An 18277-nucleotide genomic window follows, 5' to 3' on the forward strand; every position below is an offset into this window, starting at 1 on the left:
ATCTCATTTAGAAAGTACTTGAGACTTCCTGGATTTCTCATTTTGACACCAAATGCTTCATGAGCCCAAATGTGATCTTTAAAAAGTGTTGGAGTATTTGAATGTGGGTTTTTATTTCCTTTAAAAAGTAAAGCTAAGAGGGAAAAAGCTCCCACAATTTCTTGGCTCTCCAGCAGCTTTTACAAACAGCAGAGTGATGAGAAACACATGGCTGGCCTGCGTTCCCCGAACAGTTATGGGGGCTTTGCTGCCCCCTAGAGAGCCCGAGGGCCAGGCGGTGCTCCTCCCGGGGCCTGAGGACCCAGGCCACCCAACCTCCTGTCTCAGGTCAGTGGGAAGCCAGCAGAGGCTGGTGACTCGCTGCAGACAGAAGAGTGGGGCTCCCTTTGTGGGAGGTAATTATGGCGCCTGCCCCCAGTCTGACCTGTACCAAGGCATCTAAGGGACACCCCCAAGGGCTCTGAAATGGTGGATGGTCTCATCACCAGGGCCCCCACCTCAGTGGCCTTCTGAAGTTGTGCATTTTAACAGTTCCAAGATTCTGCTACCTGGGGATGGTGGATTGTTGTCGGGAAGGCACTTAGGAAAACCTCCTGAACACAACTGCAGCCCAGAAAAGGCCCCAGACCAGGGGAAGCAGAACTCAGGACAGGTAATGCAGGTGGACTGGGTGGAGAGAGAGGAACACCTGTGGCCAACTCTGCTTAGCTCTGTTGGGATAACGGAAACTTCAGAATCTGACAAAATAATAACAATAAATCAGGTGATGGACCTCCTCTGGAAGACTGTATGGGCACACAATTCCAGGGGTTTCATGGGCTCCCTCATCCCACTGTGGATGTAGACTGGAGACCCCTGAGTTAGAGAAACAGCTGGGAAAGGCATAGCTGGACTGGGGGTGGAGGGGACCTGGCTAACCCTAAGGTAGGTGTGAAGAATCTGAGGGCAGAACGGGCTCTGGGCATCCCTGTCCCCGAGCAGGTTAACTGGGGCCGAGAGCAGAGAAGAGTCTGGTTGGAGGGATCACAGCACATCCCTGATAGAGCCAGGAGTGGACTCCCGGCCTGGAGGCTCAGCCCAGACCCTGCACACCTCTATCCATCCGCCTGGCAAAGGACCAAGTGGGACTGTGCTCCTCACTGCTTCAATTTTCCATTCCCACCTAAAAACTGGTGCCAACCTTGAGTCCCAAGGGAGAGGGGTGGAGCCTGAGCACCCTCGGGGCCCTTTTAGGGAGGAGGCTGCTGTCCAGTTCAGAGATGTGAGTGGCTGAGCTGGGTGTTATGGGTGGGGCTGCCCAGCTCCTTTGTGTTCATACTTATTTTAAGTCTACACTCAGCTGCTTCCAATAAGCTTGACTCTATTCTCAGTGTGAAAGTTAATTGTCCTAATGTTGGTAACAAAGGATACTTTTTAGAAAGAATGCATACATGTTCAAGTTTTAATCCAAGCCCAGCTGGGAGTTTTAACTATGATTTGCTGGATGATTTTAGGCAAGTTACTCAACCTCCCCACGCCTCAGCTTCCCCAACTCTAACAGGAGGAAAATCTCCTATCTCCTGGGGCACACAGAGTGAGAGCAATGTAAGTGTTGATAAATAAATAAAACCTTAAAATAAATGCAACATGGTGGTTTTTAGTAAAGTCCCACCTACTCAGTGTGTCCTGGGTCCTTCTTCCTGCTCCCGCATTTCACTGTCACTGCCTTAGCTGAGCCCCGCAGTCCCTCTTGTCTGGACTGTCTCCCATTGGCTTCTCCCAATTGATTTTTCCACCTCCAAATCTTCAGACCTCAGCCCTCCTCATCCCCCACCCCCACCCCCGAAAGTAAGCCTGAAAACTCACTCTCTAGCATGTTTTCTGTGTACCCTACAGGATAACGCCTGAACTCTACGTAATATTATCTTTCTATTAAAAAAACACACTCGTGATTATTTCATCCCCCATTACAATTCAGTATAGTGAACAAGTCTGGTTTCCAGCTACTTTCAGAATTCGCCTGCCTTTTCTTCGCTCCTATTTTCCATCAGGAGCAGCTTATTTATTGTACCTGACAGGGACCTACGGCCCTCTGATCTCTCCCCTCCCTGTGCTCACTTGCAGAAGAGATGCTGCTTTCGGTCTTTTCATGTCTAATTATGATCTCAGACCAGATCTGGTCTAATTTACAACTCTTGTGTATACCTTGGTGTAATCTGAAGTCCTGGGTTACGTCTCTCCCGGCTTATTTTCATTTCATTGGCCTTTCAGCTCTCCTTCTGAAACTAGGGAGACTTTGCCCTTACTTGAGGGTCTTCCAGGCAAAGTGAACTGGAGGGAGGACTTCCTCCGCGGGTGAAGGGGTGGACGCCCTCCCAGTGCTCCCGACGTCACCCTGTTTAGGAGGGAGTGATCGGCCCCATTTCACAGGGGCCCTCGGGGCTGGACTTTTTGGAGCAGTTTTGAGATTGGCAGCCCTTTGGGGGTAAGGAGGGGTGTCCCAGACTCTCTCTTTGAAAAAAGGGTTCTATGCTCTGAATCAATGATGCTCCTCAGGAAATCGGCCACCTCAAAGTTAACACTGATTTTTTCCACTTCCAACATGGACCCCTCCCTGCCCCTTCCCTGTCATTAACTGCAGAAATAAACAACTCATTACTTTTCAGGGGTCAAAGTCTCCTCTAGGAACTCCTCAATCTTATTGACGTCAGTCTTCACATCCCCGTTGAAGGTCAGGAAGGGCGGGTGGGTGCCAGGGGCCAGGTTGTGCAGGTCGGCTGGCTTCCTGTAGAAAGAGGGAGATTCAGGTGGTGACTTACACCAGGGCACCTCACGTTCGGGGAAACCTGGGACTTACTGTAAATGAGACTCCCTGTGCTGTCCAATGCACCTGTCAGCAAAACAGATTTACAGGGCAGGGCGGGGAGGCTGGAGAAGGTTCTGAGGGGATTGCACAGGAAGTGCGAGAGAGAGGAGCAAGTTCAGAGGAAGGAGTTGAGTACCATTAAAAAACAGGGAGTAATGACAAGTGCCAAGCTTTCAGTGCCCAGGGCAGAGGTCAGGCTTTGCTTTCAAAAGTTCCTTCACCAATTAGCTTAACAAAGATGCACTATCCAGGATTCCAAACTTTGTGTGTTAATGGATTCAATCATCGCACTTTTAGACTAAGAAATACCTTCTGTGTTGTTAAGGGTGTACTCAACAGGAGAGCTATGGCCTTGTGTTGGACGGGGTGGGTGAGGAGGAGGTGCTCTTCATGCCCAGCAGTACACTTCTTCCACCAGCTGGTCAGAGTGCACGAGCAGAGATGGAGCAGAGTCAGGGGAAGAAGGGCTGGCAGACGGGGCAGAGGGGGAGGGAGAGGGCTGCACTGAGACAACAGCAGGGAGAGAAGGAATGAGAGCAGGAAGTGGAGCCTTCCACCAGAGGACCAGGGCACCAGATTCGCCCCAAATGCTCTCCATGAGATGCAACACTTCTTGTGGGAGTTTGGATTAGAAAACTTTAGATGGAGGAACTGAAAAAAAGTAAACAACGAGAGAAGAGGAATCTGTAATGAAACAAATTCCTGGAGTAATCAGTTTGGGAGGGGAAGAGAAGAATTTCAATTACGGTGCTACTACCCTCCCGTCTCCCAGACAGAGTCCGGCTTCATTCTGGGACACTGGGAACTCCTCAGGCAATTGAGACTGAAAGTATTTTTAAAATCTAATTTACTTGGTCCTTTTGTTTGCTTTGTGTGTGTCCCTCTTTTCAGACAATAAAAGGACATTCTTTACCTCCTCCTCCTGTTTTTAGAGCTGACACAAGGCGGCAATGCTTGGCTTCTCAGCGGGGAGGGGAAATCTACACTGACTTTATTTTTTAGCAATTACCTCTCTGTGGCTTAAAGATACAGAGCTTCATTTATTTTTTTCCTGTGACTGGAGAGAACAACGGCCTCTGGAGTCAGACATCCCTGGGAGGTACTACCCACAGCTGCTGAAGCTCTGCTGGACGTGTCCAGAGGGTGCTGCTCAGGCGCGGCCCCCTCTTTGTTGGCCCTCGTCAGCATGTATGGTTGAAATGGTATGCTTAGCATTTAAGTACATATTGCCAAGTTGAATTTATGGATTATTGAATGGGTACCAGTCCTATTTCGCTGTCTGATCGCCAGCTCTCTGAGGGCAGGGATGGCGCTAAGAACAGCCAACTTGTGTGGAGCTCCTGTTCTGGGCCAGGCCAGCCCTGCACGCAAGGGCTCTCTGTGGCCTGCTCATTGACCCCCACGGTGACCCTATAAGCCAAGCATGACATTGCACAGATGAGGAAATCGAGGTTCATAAAAATATGGTACCTCGTTCAAGGTCACTCAGTCAATAAATGGTAGTGCCGGGATAAGAAATCAGTTTTCTTAGAAATTGCTGAACTTCATTGTATCATATTATATCATACATTTTAAAAAATTCCTTAACTATTATATATCTCCCTTCCTTCCTTCCTTCCTTCCTTCCTTCCTCTTTCTTCCATTCTTCCTCTTTCTTCCTTTCTTCTCCTCCTCCATCTTCTCAACCTGCTTCTTCTCCTCCTCCACCTCCTTCTGTAGAAAAGTTTCCTTATCTATAAAACAGGAATTGTGATACTTGGCTGCCCCACCACAAAGGGTGTTGCAGGATCCGACGTGATAACAGACGGGCAGGAACACCATAAGCATCTGAGGAATGCGGGCACTCCCTCTCCCCTCTGAGCTCCAGGTAACAGTACAAGTCCACGTTCATAGACCACAATCCAGAGACCTCCTCTTCTCCATTGAAGGAAGCTCTTCTCTCAAACCATAGAAAGTCTACTCTCTTTAGCTGTCACAGATAATAACTTCATGGGATATTCACGTTCGATTGTCTGACAGATATTAACTGGGGGTCTGAATAAATCATTTGCTATGGCAAATACAAGAAAACTTAAAGCTTGATCCCAGCCTCTTCTCGAGGGATTTAAGGTCGCATTCAAAGGACAAAACAAGCTTTATAAGTGATGTGTTGTGAAGAGCATTGGTATGTGGACCAAGAAGACTGGTCTTAAGAAGCAGCCCCTCCAATTCTAGATGGGCACCTTGGACAAGCCATTTAAATGTCTCCATCTCAGTTTCCTCATATAAAGGGAAGAAGTAAGACCTTCACAAGGTCATATGTTCTGTGATTTTTTTTCTTATGGAAAAGCACTCGTTGTGAAGTGCAGGGACTGTGGATGCCATAAGCTGGTGAAATGCCAAACAACAATGCCAGGCAAAGGTGCTGGGGGAGTTTGGTGGGAGGGTAGAGGGATAGATAGGCCTGAGAGTGGAGGGGTGGGAGGGGCAGACGCTGCAGGGGCGCTGGGACAATCCGTCCATTCAGGAAGGTGAGGACAGCCTCTACGAGGCAGAGGGAGCATTCTAGCCAAGGGCGGCTGGAGGCTGGAGAGAACAAGGGCAGCAGAAGGTACTCCAACCTGACAGAGGCTGCTCAGTCATAGAGAAGTGTTGGGAGAGAATACTGGGAAGAACCAAGGAAAAGACCCAGACAACGAGAGGCTGCAGATGAATCCAGGCAATGGGGAGTGTCAGAAGGCATCCTGAGCTGGGAGAGCCACGTGATTAGAGAATTGTTTCAGGAAGAATAACCTTATGACAATACAAAGGATGAGAGAGAGAGCTAGAAACAGAGAGAGAGAGAAACCTGGAAGGATCTGGAAGGAGGAAGACCAGTCTGAAGAACAAACATAGAAACCCGCTGGCCACAGTGGGTCCCGAACCAGGCGTGGGCTATGAGAATGAACGAGAGAGCTTGGAGGTAGGAGATAGCACTGTAGGAGAAGGCCTTGGCCTGGAGAATGATTGACAATGGAGGCAGCCAGAGAAGGGAGCCCATAAAATGGGAGATCAAAGAAATTCAGGAGGGGAGCCCGACTCAAAGGAACAGTGGCAGATAAAATACATACAGATTTTGAAGTGCTAATAGAAAATGCAAGTGGACATATCTAGAAGATAGCAGGCTCCTGGGTTTAGGATAATTTACACAAAGGTGACAGAGAGAAGATGCTAAGATCGCAGGGGGAAGAAAGTCAAGGCCTGTGATAAATGCTCAGCGAGTGAGCTCCGCGTTAGTCCACATTTAAAGCACAAGCAATAGAGAAGAAACAGAAAACAAGACTGAAAAGAGTGTGGGTTAATACAAAAATATATTGAATAAACTGTCATCGAAAATATAAAATAAAATAAAAACTGTGGCTCCTGAAAGTGGGCCACACCTGGTATTTTTTCCAGGCATTAAGACTGTACTTTAGAAAAGGGAACGCTGGGAACGTTCCCTCCTCTGTGTGTAATCCAGAGCTCTCTCATTAAGGGATTCTACAGGTGAGAACAGAGCAGAGGGGAAATGGTCTGGACCCCAACTCCCTGGAAACCCAGGCTCTCCCCGCTGAAGTCCTGCTAGGGCCTCCCAGGATGGGGGCCCTGGAACTCCTGGAATGCCTAGCTTGTGGATGTTAAGATGTCTGTGCCCGTCTTCATGCCAGACATTCTCAACTGTACATCCAATGTGCATTCCCTCCTTTTTCCTTACCAGTTGAACTTGGCTAACCTGGGCAGCAAAGTGCTCAGCGCCAAGTGAGATGCTGGCTTTTGCAGCCTCTCTTGTAACCAGGGATCTGGCCAAGGCATGAGCAAGAGGCTGCTGGGAGCCACGGGAAGGCTTTTTCCTTCCCTCATGGAAGGTTCTCCGTTCCTGCAGCTAAACATGTTCCTCGTTAATGTAGCATCTGTTACCTTTTCAGATCCACAGTGGTGACATTGAACACGACCCCTTTCAGCCAGAGGATCATAAACAGACGCTGAGAGAAGGGACAGTTGCCAATGCTTTCCCCATCGATTCCAGCCTAGAAAAAAAGGGAACCAGAGTCCTGAGTTGGCACGTGCGTATTAGCAAGAAGGAATAGAGGGTTATGACACCCAAACCGAACAGTGGTCTGCAGAGCACGGACTAAAACCACGGCCCAGCCTAATTCAAAGGGCAGTTACCCTCCGTTATTCATCCCTGTCTTCCCAGTGTCTGTGCCGGGCAGAGCCTGGCGCAGGGTAAGGGCCCAGTCGATGTGCGCCGAACAGAATTTGAGTTTCCAGCATGGCAATTATGTGGAGTTGGAACTTTATGAAACCATAGAAACTGCGCATCTCAGGGAAAAAGGGAACTTCGGTATCACATAGCGTAAAACCAATGATATCGGACCACCAACTGCTATACCCCAAGCAACCATCTAGTCTGTGCTTCAATATCTCCACTGAGAAGTAATTTCTCTCTTTCAAAGCGGTACATTCTGAGGACAGTTCTACCAATTAGAAATACTTTTCTTTGGCTCTACCTAAAAAAATACATTCGCCTGAGGCTTACCCTCTTTAACCCTTTGGTCTTTGTCCCACAAGAATGCTGTGAATACAAATACCTCAAACTTTGACCTTATCTTCTATATCTCATTAGCTAGAAGACGCAACACTTTAATCAACATACTTATTCTGATTAGCACTTGACCTTCAGTGTTAATAAACCAGTTTATATTGTCCTTTTATTGAATAAGTACATATTGACTATCAACTATGTGGAAGGCACTGGAGAAAATTGCACAGGGGATTCACAAATGCATTTACTCAAGGAGCTTATGGCCTTCTGCGGGCTGGGCGGGGAGCTAGACAGGAGCCTGTATGTAACACCAACAGACAGCACGGCCGAGTGCTTGCGTGCTTCTGCTCATCATTACATTTCTCCTTCGCAGGAGCCCCTCAAAACAGCATGTTTATGGTTTCGTTTCTTTTTAATGTCTGAGAGGCAAGTCTAGCTTTACTTCTGAGTGTGTTGCAGAGACATGAATTTTGTAAAATTTATTTTCAGCAAACATACGAACAAACAGAAAGGCTGGAGCAGTGGTTTCTATATAATTGATTTCCACAAAGTGGTATATTGTCCCCTGACATGTTCCTTAGAGGAGGAATCATCCACTCTCTCTGAATTGCTGTTGGCTGCCCCGGAAACCGTGGCCTCATCTGGTGGCCCAGGCCCAGCTCCTCTGACAGGGAGGCCCAGGGAGCAAGGCCCCCAGGCTTACTTGCAAAGCTGCAAACAATCCAACCAACACACCGAAATAGGGACTTACTAAGACTTTTTTTTAAAGAAAAGGAGAAAAAAATGCATTCCCAAAGTCCAACACACTACTTCCCCCCTGAGGTTTGCTTTGCTGTGGCCTTCCAATGGGGAGGGAACGATGCCTTTTTTCATAGCGAGGGCCTAATTGTGTGCCTATTTCTGCCTCGCAAATCACTCCCAGCAGAGGCTCAGGTTTATAATGGGAAACTGGCGCCTCTGATGGTGTTGGCTGTAGGTAATTGCCCTGAGATTAGTTATTTTACCTCTCCCTGAACTTCATCAAGAGCCCCATCCCTATTCAGTTCTCACTTTTCCTCTGTGCTGGAAAGAGACCCACCCCTGAGTAGTTGAGACACCACGGCTCCCTTATATAAAATCTGAAAGATGGGAGGGCACAGGTGTGCCTGCCCACAGAGCTAAAGTTACCGATAAAGCCACACTCACACAGGCAACCATTAATTTAATAATAGCTTGGAGCTAACTTGAGTTTATGATGTCAGTTCCCTTCCTGAGAGGTACTCTCTTGACAGGCACCTGGTTCTTGGCCCTTTAAGACATCACAGCAAAGGAACACTCCCCCAGGGCTGGCTATAATGTAAGGAACAAGTGAAGAATTAAAAAACAAAAAAAAACAAAAGCCACCTTCACATACTAGCATCTGCTTTACCTCTAAGAGGATGATAAGGGAATTGAAGAAGGAACTGGTAAAATATTGAAATTGTTATTAGCCAGACAAAAATTATATAATAATGATAGCAATAACTCATTTCAATGTTGTCAGGCATTTTTCTAAGTGCTTTACATATATTACTAACTCATTTATTCCTATGAGAAGTGAGATATTATCACCCTTTTACAAATGTGGAAACTGAGGCACAGAGAAGGAAAATACCTGGCCTCGGGGCTCCAGGATTGAGCCCAGGTGGTCTGGCTTGTAACTGCCATGCCCAGAGTCTAACCTGAAGACCCCGACAGGTAACATTACCCCATAAGGTCACAGAGCTGGGAGGTGACAGTGCTGTAAGCGTGTGCATGCGTCCTAGCCTTCAGTCCGTGTGCATACAGGCAACCACAGGTGTGGAGGGTGGTAGCTGTCACAGCTCCTCACTCGTCCATTATTGTCTTAAATTATGACTCGAGGCCTAGTAGAGGAGAACTGCCAAAGGACCAATAGAAACAACATGTGAAGATTCTGTCATTAACCTTTACTGTTTTCACATCCCTCTTTCCAGCTTCTTTCGTTTTCTTTTCTTTTATTGTGGTAAGAACACTTAACATGAGATCTATGCTCGAACGAATTTTTAAGTGCACAGTACACTGTCGTTGACCATAGACGGGAGCAATGCTGCCCAGCAGACCTAGAGCTTATTCCTCTTGCCCAACTGGAGCGTCACACCCATTGATTAGGAACACCTACTTCCCCGCCCCTGCCCTTGGCTTCCACCACTCCCCTCTCTGATTCTATGACTTTGACTATTTTAGATACTTGGTGTACATGGAATCATGCTGTAGTTGTCTTTCTGTGACTGACTGATTTCACTTGGCTCATGTCCTCGGGGTTCACCCATGTTCACATGTTTCAGAACTTCCTTCTTCCCTAAGGCTGAGTGGTATTCCACTTCGTGCACTCTGAACGTAGTTTCCTTTATCCTTTCATCCGGCAATGGACTTTCCGGCTGTTTCCACACCTGGGCTCTTGTGGATAGTGTTGCAATGGACATGGTAGTGCTAATATTTCTTTGAGATCCTGATTTCAATTCTTTCGGGTAAATACTCAGACGTGAAATGAATGGACTGTACCGTAGTTCTATTTATAATTGTTTTAGGAACCTCTACACTGTTTTCCGTAGCGGCCGTGCCAGTTTGCATTCTCACTAGCAGTATGCAGTGTCTCAATTTCTCCACTTCCTCACCAATACTCGTCATTTGTTTTTTCAGTAATAGCTACCTGACAAGTGTGAGGTGATATTTCATTGTGGTTTTGACTTGCATTTCCCTGATAATTGCTGGTGTTGAGCATTTTTCTCATCTACCTGCTGGCCATCGTGTCTTCTTTGGAGAAATGTTTGTTCAAGTCCTCAGCTCATTTTTAACTGGGTTATTTGTTTTTCTACTATTGAGTTGCTCAGCGTTTTCTTTTTCTCCTTCACAATTCACCAGTTCTGTGGCCGGAATAAACCATTTGTTAAATTCACAGGTTAAATATGGTGAGCTTGTGGCAACCACTAGAAACATAAACCAAGAAGAACTAGGTGGGGTTCAATGGGACCCCAGGCCCTGAAAAGTGTGAGGGAAAATCCAGGCGGACTTTGGTCCAAACAGACTCTGAGCACAGGGGCTGGAGACAGGCATGGAGTGGTCTTTGGTGATTCCCAAACCCAGAACCCACGGTGTGATCTTATTTGGAAATAGGGCCTTTGCAGAGGAAGTCAAGTTAAAATGAAGTCGTGTTGATTTATGTTGGGTCCTAAGTATGACGGACGGGTGTCCTCATAAGAAGACGGAGGCAGAGATCGAAGTGATGCATCTACAATCCAAGGAACACGAAGGATTGCCAGAAAATACCAGAAACTAAAAGAGATGAGAGAAAAATTCTTCCCTAGAGATTTTGGAGAAGGCATGGCCCTACTGACACCTTGATTTCAAACTTCCAGACTTCGGAACTTCAAGAGAATGCATTTCTGCTGTTACAAGCCACCCACTTTAGGGTAATTTGTTACGGCAGCCACAGGAAACTAACGCATGCATGAAAGTGTGGGAAGCAGAATCGTGTACAGCTAATGGCCAACTCCTCAAGTGCACAGTTCTGCTTTGCCATGGGCCTAGTGGGCATGCTCACCATTGCCAGCCAGCTACAGCCCCAAGGTACTTCCTATTCCCTAGATATAGCAAATGAATTGACTATAAGTTATACTCTATTATACTGTACTATATTGCATCCTATTTTATACTATACTATATTATATAGTAAGTTAAAATAAAACAAAATGTGCAGTATATACTATATACATCTGATAATAATAGCATAATATAATTATTATATAGGTTGTATGATTGTACACCATATGTTATATGCTGGGTAAGTCATTCCATGCTACGAGATACTGCCTTTCATGTAGTCTCTCCCCCATACGATGAGCTTGTCTACCTCTAAAACATGGGCCATGTCTTCCTTATTTTGCCATCAGCAGCGACAAGCACAGCTGCCTGAAAATTAGTTGATACTCAGTGCCTGTTAGAGTTCATGTGTGTTGATGGATGGAATTTGAAACTCGATCAGTGAAATTCTTCTGTGCCACTAAAACCCATTCATCTATTTTGCACTTTGAATGGATCACAAATTGGACATTTGGGAACCAGTGTTTCACTGAGTTACACAGATCTTCCAAGTGCGGATACAACTCATTATGCAATATCAAAACACCCCACCCAGCGCCATGACCACCAAGCCCCTCAGCAAAGGTTAAGTTAAAAATGCTGTCGTGCTCATGGTAGCAGGCACTCGTTTTCCAATATTCCAGTTTCTCCTAAGAGCTTACATGTTGGCACTGACAGTAAATGAGTGGCTGTCCTTGAAATGAGAAGCTCATTTTGCTGACCTCGCAGGAGGTATCCGTCAAACGCCAGGTATCTGAACACACACAGTTGCTCTGCCAGTTTCTCTGAAGCAAAACCTGTGCTCTGCGAAAAAAGCCCTGATCCAGCTCCCAGCTCAGCCCCAGGGGTGCTCTTCTTGGATGACGTCTGCGCTTCAGGACGCATCCCAAGAGCTTTCCACTCCCCGCTTCATCAGCCAGAGTGTTTCAGGGACACACACGCGAGGGTGAGATTTAATTCCATTACATACTTTCACTGCTTCATCAAGGACATTCATAAATGAGCTTGGCCCTTGTTTCTCTGCACACGCATGACCAATACCATTGATACCACCGCCTCCACTTGTGCTAAGGCAGCTTTACCAGCCGCTTTACCCAGGAAATGGCAACCCCAGGGAGAACCGATATCACTCTGAAAATCATTGTGACCCACCCCCCACCCAGCATGCCTGAAAGGGTCTCAGGGACCCCAGGAGTTCATGAAGAACATTTGAGAGCTATTGGTTTAAGACATCCCACAAACACAGCAGCAGCTATGCGGACCTATGTCCCCAGTCAGTGACAGGAAGCTGAGAATTGTCCAAAAGCCTCTTGAGGGCACCAAGGTCCAAAAGAGGGAAAAATTATTCAGAGAAGATCCCAAAAGGCAGATGACATTTAAGCTGGACAGAAGCTGCGTCACTTGCCAATTTATCTCTCAACTCCAAATGCACCTTTCAGTCGGAGCTCAGCGAGAGGAGAGCATTCGTTCCAGCGTTTCTAAGTGAGCGTGAAGGCTGCTCCTTCAGAGAAGGCCCTGGAGGGCCACTGCAGGAGGAAGAGGTGCTCCTTCTGCCTCTGGCACTGGCAGTGTGTGAGGACAGCCAGGAGAGCCCACCCCAGCCCCAGGCCCAGAATGGGAGCCTCCAGCACCTTGCAGCCTTGGCCTGGCGAAACCTTTCTGCAGCCCTCTGGACACAGACCCCAAAGCCCTGTAGCCGGCACACAGCCTGCCTATGGCCAGGGTATCCACAGAGATCTGCCATTTCCTCCACAAGCCTTGTGTGGCCCACAGGCCTCCCGTTCCTGCTGACACCTGGATCCCGCTGCACGCCTCTGCCACCACTGCTGATCGCCCGCTCCCCACCTGAGCTCTGGAGGTGGCCTTTTGCTTGCCCAGCAACTCCACCAGCTCCGGCCTAGCCCAACCAATGCACTTCTCCAGGGAGATCCTAACTTTTTCCATGTTTGTCCTTACTTGGGTATTCTCCCTCAGTTCTAGGATACCACACAGACTCTTCTGTATGTTATGGTTACTCTTTTACCATGGTTAACACTTCTTCATGTTTAACCTCTGTTTGAATTATTGTGTGCTTTCTTGCTCCTGATTGGACCCAGATTATGACAGATGCTTAAATGTCTGCTATTTCAAAATGCAATATTTTTTAGGCTCTTTGTTTGAGTCCTTTGAAAATCTGGCAAGATTAATTCCTGACCGAGGTACTAGAAGGAAGAAATCTCAATTTTCTGCAGAAAGTTAATTAAGTCACCATTTATGTCACATTTCAACTCTCTGATGCTTTATCCCATAAAGCCTGTCCCTGAAGACACAAGGCATTAAACATTATATTCAAGTTTACAGCTAAAAATCCTACAACAGTGGGGCTGGAACTGACCTCGCGGATGATATGGTCCAGCTCTTTCTCTTTACTGGTAAGGAAATAAACCCCCCAAAATTCCAACAACTTGCCGTGCTTGCGCAGTCTGGACCCGGGCAGAATCAGGGACACACTTCCTGATTCCTGATGCACGATTCCCATTATGCTAGGCTAGTTGTTATCATGCAGAAAAGAGTGTCAAAGTGACAAAGGCCACAGGCACAGCGCTTCCTTTAGATATAAAATGACTCATTTCTACAACAAGACATTGATAGATACCACATGGAGGAAAAAAAAATTTCCTTATAATAAAAGTACTGGGAGCTACCTACTTTTGCTTATTAGTGTAAATCAGATAGTATTCCATGTTGTTACCAAGTTTAATACTAAATTATCTGTCCTAGTAATTTGATTGGTAAGCCTCGTTAGCAGGTGGTCTATGGTCCACTTGAAGATGAGGAGGTCTACATTTAAAGAAACATTATTTTTCTCAGCAGCCACAAAAGGATTAACTCACTGGGGCTACTCGGGGATTTTTCATTCCATAAGCAGGCAGGAAACAAGTATACATTTGAGGCTTCCTAGATTCTCAGCATTCATGTCGTATTGACGATAAAGGCTGAGTCAGCGCTGTGCAGATGGCTACCTGTGCGCTACGGCGTGAGGAATTCCAGGTGTACTGGTCAGGGTTCTCCAGAGAAATAGAGCCATCAGGGTGTGTGTGTGTGTGCGTGTGCATGTGTCTATGCTTGTGTATCTATTGTTTTTCTTTCTGTCTGTCTGAATCCATCTATCATCCATCTATCTATCTATCTATCTATCTATCTATCTATCTATCTATCAAGAGATTTATTTTGAAGGATTGGCTCACATGATTGTGGACACTTGGTGAGTTCAAAACCTGATGGGGTAGGTGATCAGGTTGGAGACTTGGGGAAGAGGTACAATTTGAGTCCAAAGGCAGTTTCCCGGTAGAATGTTCTCTTCCTCAATTTCTTCTATGAAGTCCTTTAACTAAATGCGTGACACCCACACACATTGTGGAGGATAATTTGCTTCACTCAAAATCCACTCATTTAAATATTAAGCACATGCAAAACACGCCAGCACAGAAATATCTAGAATAATGTTTGACCAAATAGCTGGATACCAGCTTAAACATCATATCAAGTGAATTTAAAAATACGGCGTGAGACAGGTAGCTCATCAAGCCAGTGTCCGACATCAACACCTTAGCTTGCTAAATGGTTTTATAAGCACCGAAATAGGCCAATATCCCCTCCCAAAGGAATTGCAGGCCCCATACCCAGAAGGCTACTCAGTTTAAAGGTCTGAGAAAGAGAGCTGGGTCCAGTGGTACCTTTCGCTTTGAGTAACACCTGGTTTAATAGTGGCTTTGGGCCCAAGGCCACCTACCACTTTATATGTTGTGAAATATTGCTGTGCTTCAGGGGTCCTGGGAGGGCCCTTCAGCCTGCCTTGAGATTTGTGTCAGTCTGCACTGAGCCTGTCTTCACCTTCCTGTTCTTCCGCAGACTCTGAGAAAGAGCTGCCCTTTCCACCCAGCCCCCATGCCCCTCTCCCCGTCCATGCTTCCCACCCCTACACGGCTTTCCCCCCTACTCTGTCATGCCCAGACTATTTGAAGAAGTGAATGGGCCTCTTTTAAACTTCTTGTCAGTCCTGCTTCTCTTTAACACCTTCTTCTAAAATGAGTCTCTTTCAATCACTCTCTGGGTCCAGCTGAATAGAATGTCACAATGTGTGACTTTTGAGGCCAGGTCATAAAAGGTGATACAGATTCTGCCTGGCACTCTCTCCCTTCTTCAGGATTCTCGCCCTGGGACACCAACCACCATGTTGTAAGGAAGTCTGGAGCATATCAAGAGGCAGTGGGAACCTGGCTGGTGTGGCTCAGTAGCCTGAGTGCTGGCCTGCAAACCAAAAGGTTGCTGGTTTGATTCCCAGTCAGGGCACATGCTTGGGTTGCAGGCCAGGTCCCCAGTACGTATGAGAGGCAACCACATATTGATGTTTGTCTCCCTCTCTTCCTCCCTCCCTTCACCTCTGTCTAAAAATCAATAAATAAAAAGTTTAAAAAAATTTTTTTTAAATGAGTCAGTATGTAGCTTTCTGGCTGACAGTCCCAGCTGGGGTTCCCCCTGACAGGTGGCATCAACCACCGTGTACAAGTGACTGAGACTTCGGATGATTCCAGCGCTCAGCCTTTGAGCTGCTCCAAGTGACACCTGGCGAAGAGAAATTGGTCATCTTCACCAAGCCTTGGCAAACTTCAGGTTCATGAGCAAAATGAATGTTGTCATTGTTTAAAGCCACTAAGTTTTGGGAAAATTTGTTACCTGGCAGATAACTCACACACACACACTTAGCCTCAGGTACCTTATATGCAAATTGGGTGCATAAATAACCTTTGCAGGGTTATTTTACAACTGAATGATAATATACATAAAATATATGGCATTTGTTTCATAAATTTAGAGCTATTGTCACTATGACCACTGACGACAAACATTTAGGGAGAGCTAGTTCAAACATCCCTGTTTGGGAAATGCTATGTTTTAGCAAGGAGTCAGTAGAGCTCTCTTTGATGGCACAAAACTTCAACAGTGCCTCAGTGTTCAAGGTTGTGTGTGGGGAGCAACACATTCAATAGAGAAAGCAAACCCAGGAGGAACTATGGCCACTTCCCATTGGTCGGAGAAGAGTGTTCCTAAGCTAGGGCGGTCTCCCATTGACCATGCAGGGAGGCAGGTGTGTGCATGTCTGTTCTCGTCAAGGCCATTGAGATCTTGCGCAGAGCTACATTCTCCAAACAAATAGTGACTCAGGATCCCAAGACAAGGAGGGCTGGAACTCAAGGACGGTCGATGGATGAAGCTGAAGGATCTGGTTTTGTGACTGATTCCTGGAGATTTTCTATTGAAAACCCAGGAACCTTTGCTACAGATATTTATGGAACCAGCATGCTATTCTTTGAGAATTGTTATGACTCTCAGTGTTTGGACCAGGAAAGCTGAAAGCTGGAATTCTTCCACCTCAGAAATGTACCAAAGCACAGGAAATCAAAGAGCGATACGAATCTACAGCCTCCGATAAACAGAACTCCTTCCCACATGGGTTTAATTTGAAGAAGACGTCTCCTCACTTAAGCCTCCCCAGGAGAATACCAGTCCTAATGGAGGAAACATGCCTTCCACCTAATCAGGCCACTGTCAAAAAGTTTTGCTTTCTTCCCCTGACATATTTTTTATGTGTTATTCATGATGCTATAGAAATTAGTTCCAGCTTTTGATCATGATGAATCCATTTCCCCTACGTTCATGGAATGAGCCTGCAGTTCCAATAATCTTCCAACAAGGGGCTTCACATTGAGTCCTGCTTCTTCCACAGACGTTGGTGTTTGGGATTCTGTGACAGTGGAGATTCCTCAGTTGATACCCATCCTGACCTCCACTCTGGTTGTCTGAATGTTAAGTTTGAATATAGCATCTTAATATCACATGCTGATCTGAAGACTTTAGAGAAATCACAAAATCGGTCACCCTCCCTCTCAGTTGGGCTCAGTAAGATCTCATTTATCCAAACCTCCCAATTATGACAGATAAAAGTTCATGGCACCAAAATCTGATTCATGAGATTTGTTCTATAAAGTCACTTAAATCTGGGACTCTCTGGACAAGTTTTGCAAAATGAGTGTTTTTGATATGTTAACAAAGCACTGTGTAGAGCTTGAAAAATCTATTGTAATATTCATTTAAAAATGCCACACCCAGGCCCCACTCTCAGATATTCTGATTTAATTTTTTGAGAGTAGGGCTCAGGCAAGGTGTTTTTTGGTTTTTTTCTCAAAACTCTCAAGGGGATTTTGATGTTGAACCAGGCCTGGCCACCTCTGATCTGGTGTTGTTCACCATTGGTTGTACACTAGAATCCCCCAAGGAGTGTGTTTAAAAAGAAAACTAACAAAAATGCACCCTGAGCCCACCCCAAACACACAGACTCAGTGTTGGGGAGACATCTGAGGTGTTCTCTTTGCTCTTTTGTCCCGTATTTTCCTGTCTGTACTGGAAACTCCTTCAGATCACGGGCTCCTTCTCTGCCTCCCGCCCCCTTCTACTGCTGCTCCTGCCCGCTGTCAGGCCTTGCGTGGGCGCTGGAGGAAGCGCTCCAGTTTGAGTCACCCCAGGAATGGAGAGCATGTTTTAGATAAGCTGTGTGGAGAACCTCAAGTCAACATGACCACAGACCACACCAGGAGCTTCCTTTGATCTTGAGCTCTGTAGGCGGGTCCTCCCTGAGGGTGACAGAGAGCAGTGTGACGAGGCCCAGAAATCCACCCCCACAGCCCAAGTCCTAACATCATGGTCATAGGTGCTCAACCACATTTCCTCTCTGTAGGCACTACCTTCTAGCCAGCAATGGCTAGAAACTTTGCTTCTTCCATAATGCAGACCCTGTAAGTCCTATGTTCAATTTCCTGGCCGTGTGGGGCAGTAGGAGGCTTGAGCTCCACCATCAACCTTATGAGGTCACCTGGCCACTTGGGCAGGGTGGGTCCACGCAGCAGGACAAGCATCTTCACCGAGAGCCTGCTCGGCACCAGAGCCTGGGAGTGCAGTGAAGAGCGCGACTGCATCTCCTGGAGAAGCTGCCCGTAAGTGAAGTGCAGCAATGATAGAGCCGGCGTAGAACGGGAGAGCGAAGGAGACCCCTGGGAGCTCTGGGAAACTTTGGGGGCAGCAATGATTTTCGAGATGTGACCTAAAGGGTAAGAGGAATTATTCGAGTGAAGAAATGGGCAAGGACATGGGAGCAGAAGGAACCGCATTAGCACGGTCTAGAGGCTTGATTACATGACATGGGGAGTGTAGGGAACCACAGTGTGGTCTTGACC

At 46.7% G+C, this 18277-nt stretch overlaps 1 protein-coding gene across 3 annotated transcripts in view; it reads right to left on the minus strand.

The window, feature by feature from the left end:
- The window catches only part of CLIC5 (chloride intracellular channel 5), a 151260-nt gene that overhangs the window by 39618 nt on the left and 93365 nt on the right, over positions 1 to 18277 (minus strand). For all 3 annotated transcript variants that reach the window (XM_024557763.4, XM_053913791.1, XM_024557764.4), the window contains 2 exons: positions 6761 to 6870; positions 2639 to 2764 (listed from right to left, as the gene is read on the minus strand). In XM_024557763.4, coding sequence (XP_024413531.3) covers positions 2639 to 2764; positions 6761 to 6870 — 236 coding nt within the window. The remainder of the gene's footprint in view (positions 1 to 2638; positions 2765 to 6760; positions 6871 to 18277) is intronic.

Source organism: Desmodus rotundus, chromosome 11, assembly GCF_022682495.2.
Source record: "Desmodus rotundus isolate HL8 chromosome 11, HLdesRot8A.1, whole genome shotgun sequence".
NCBI classification, from domain to species: domain Eukaryota; kingdom Metazoa; phylum Chordata; class Mammalia; order Chiroptera; family Phyllostomidae; genus Desmodus; species Desmodus rotundus.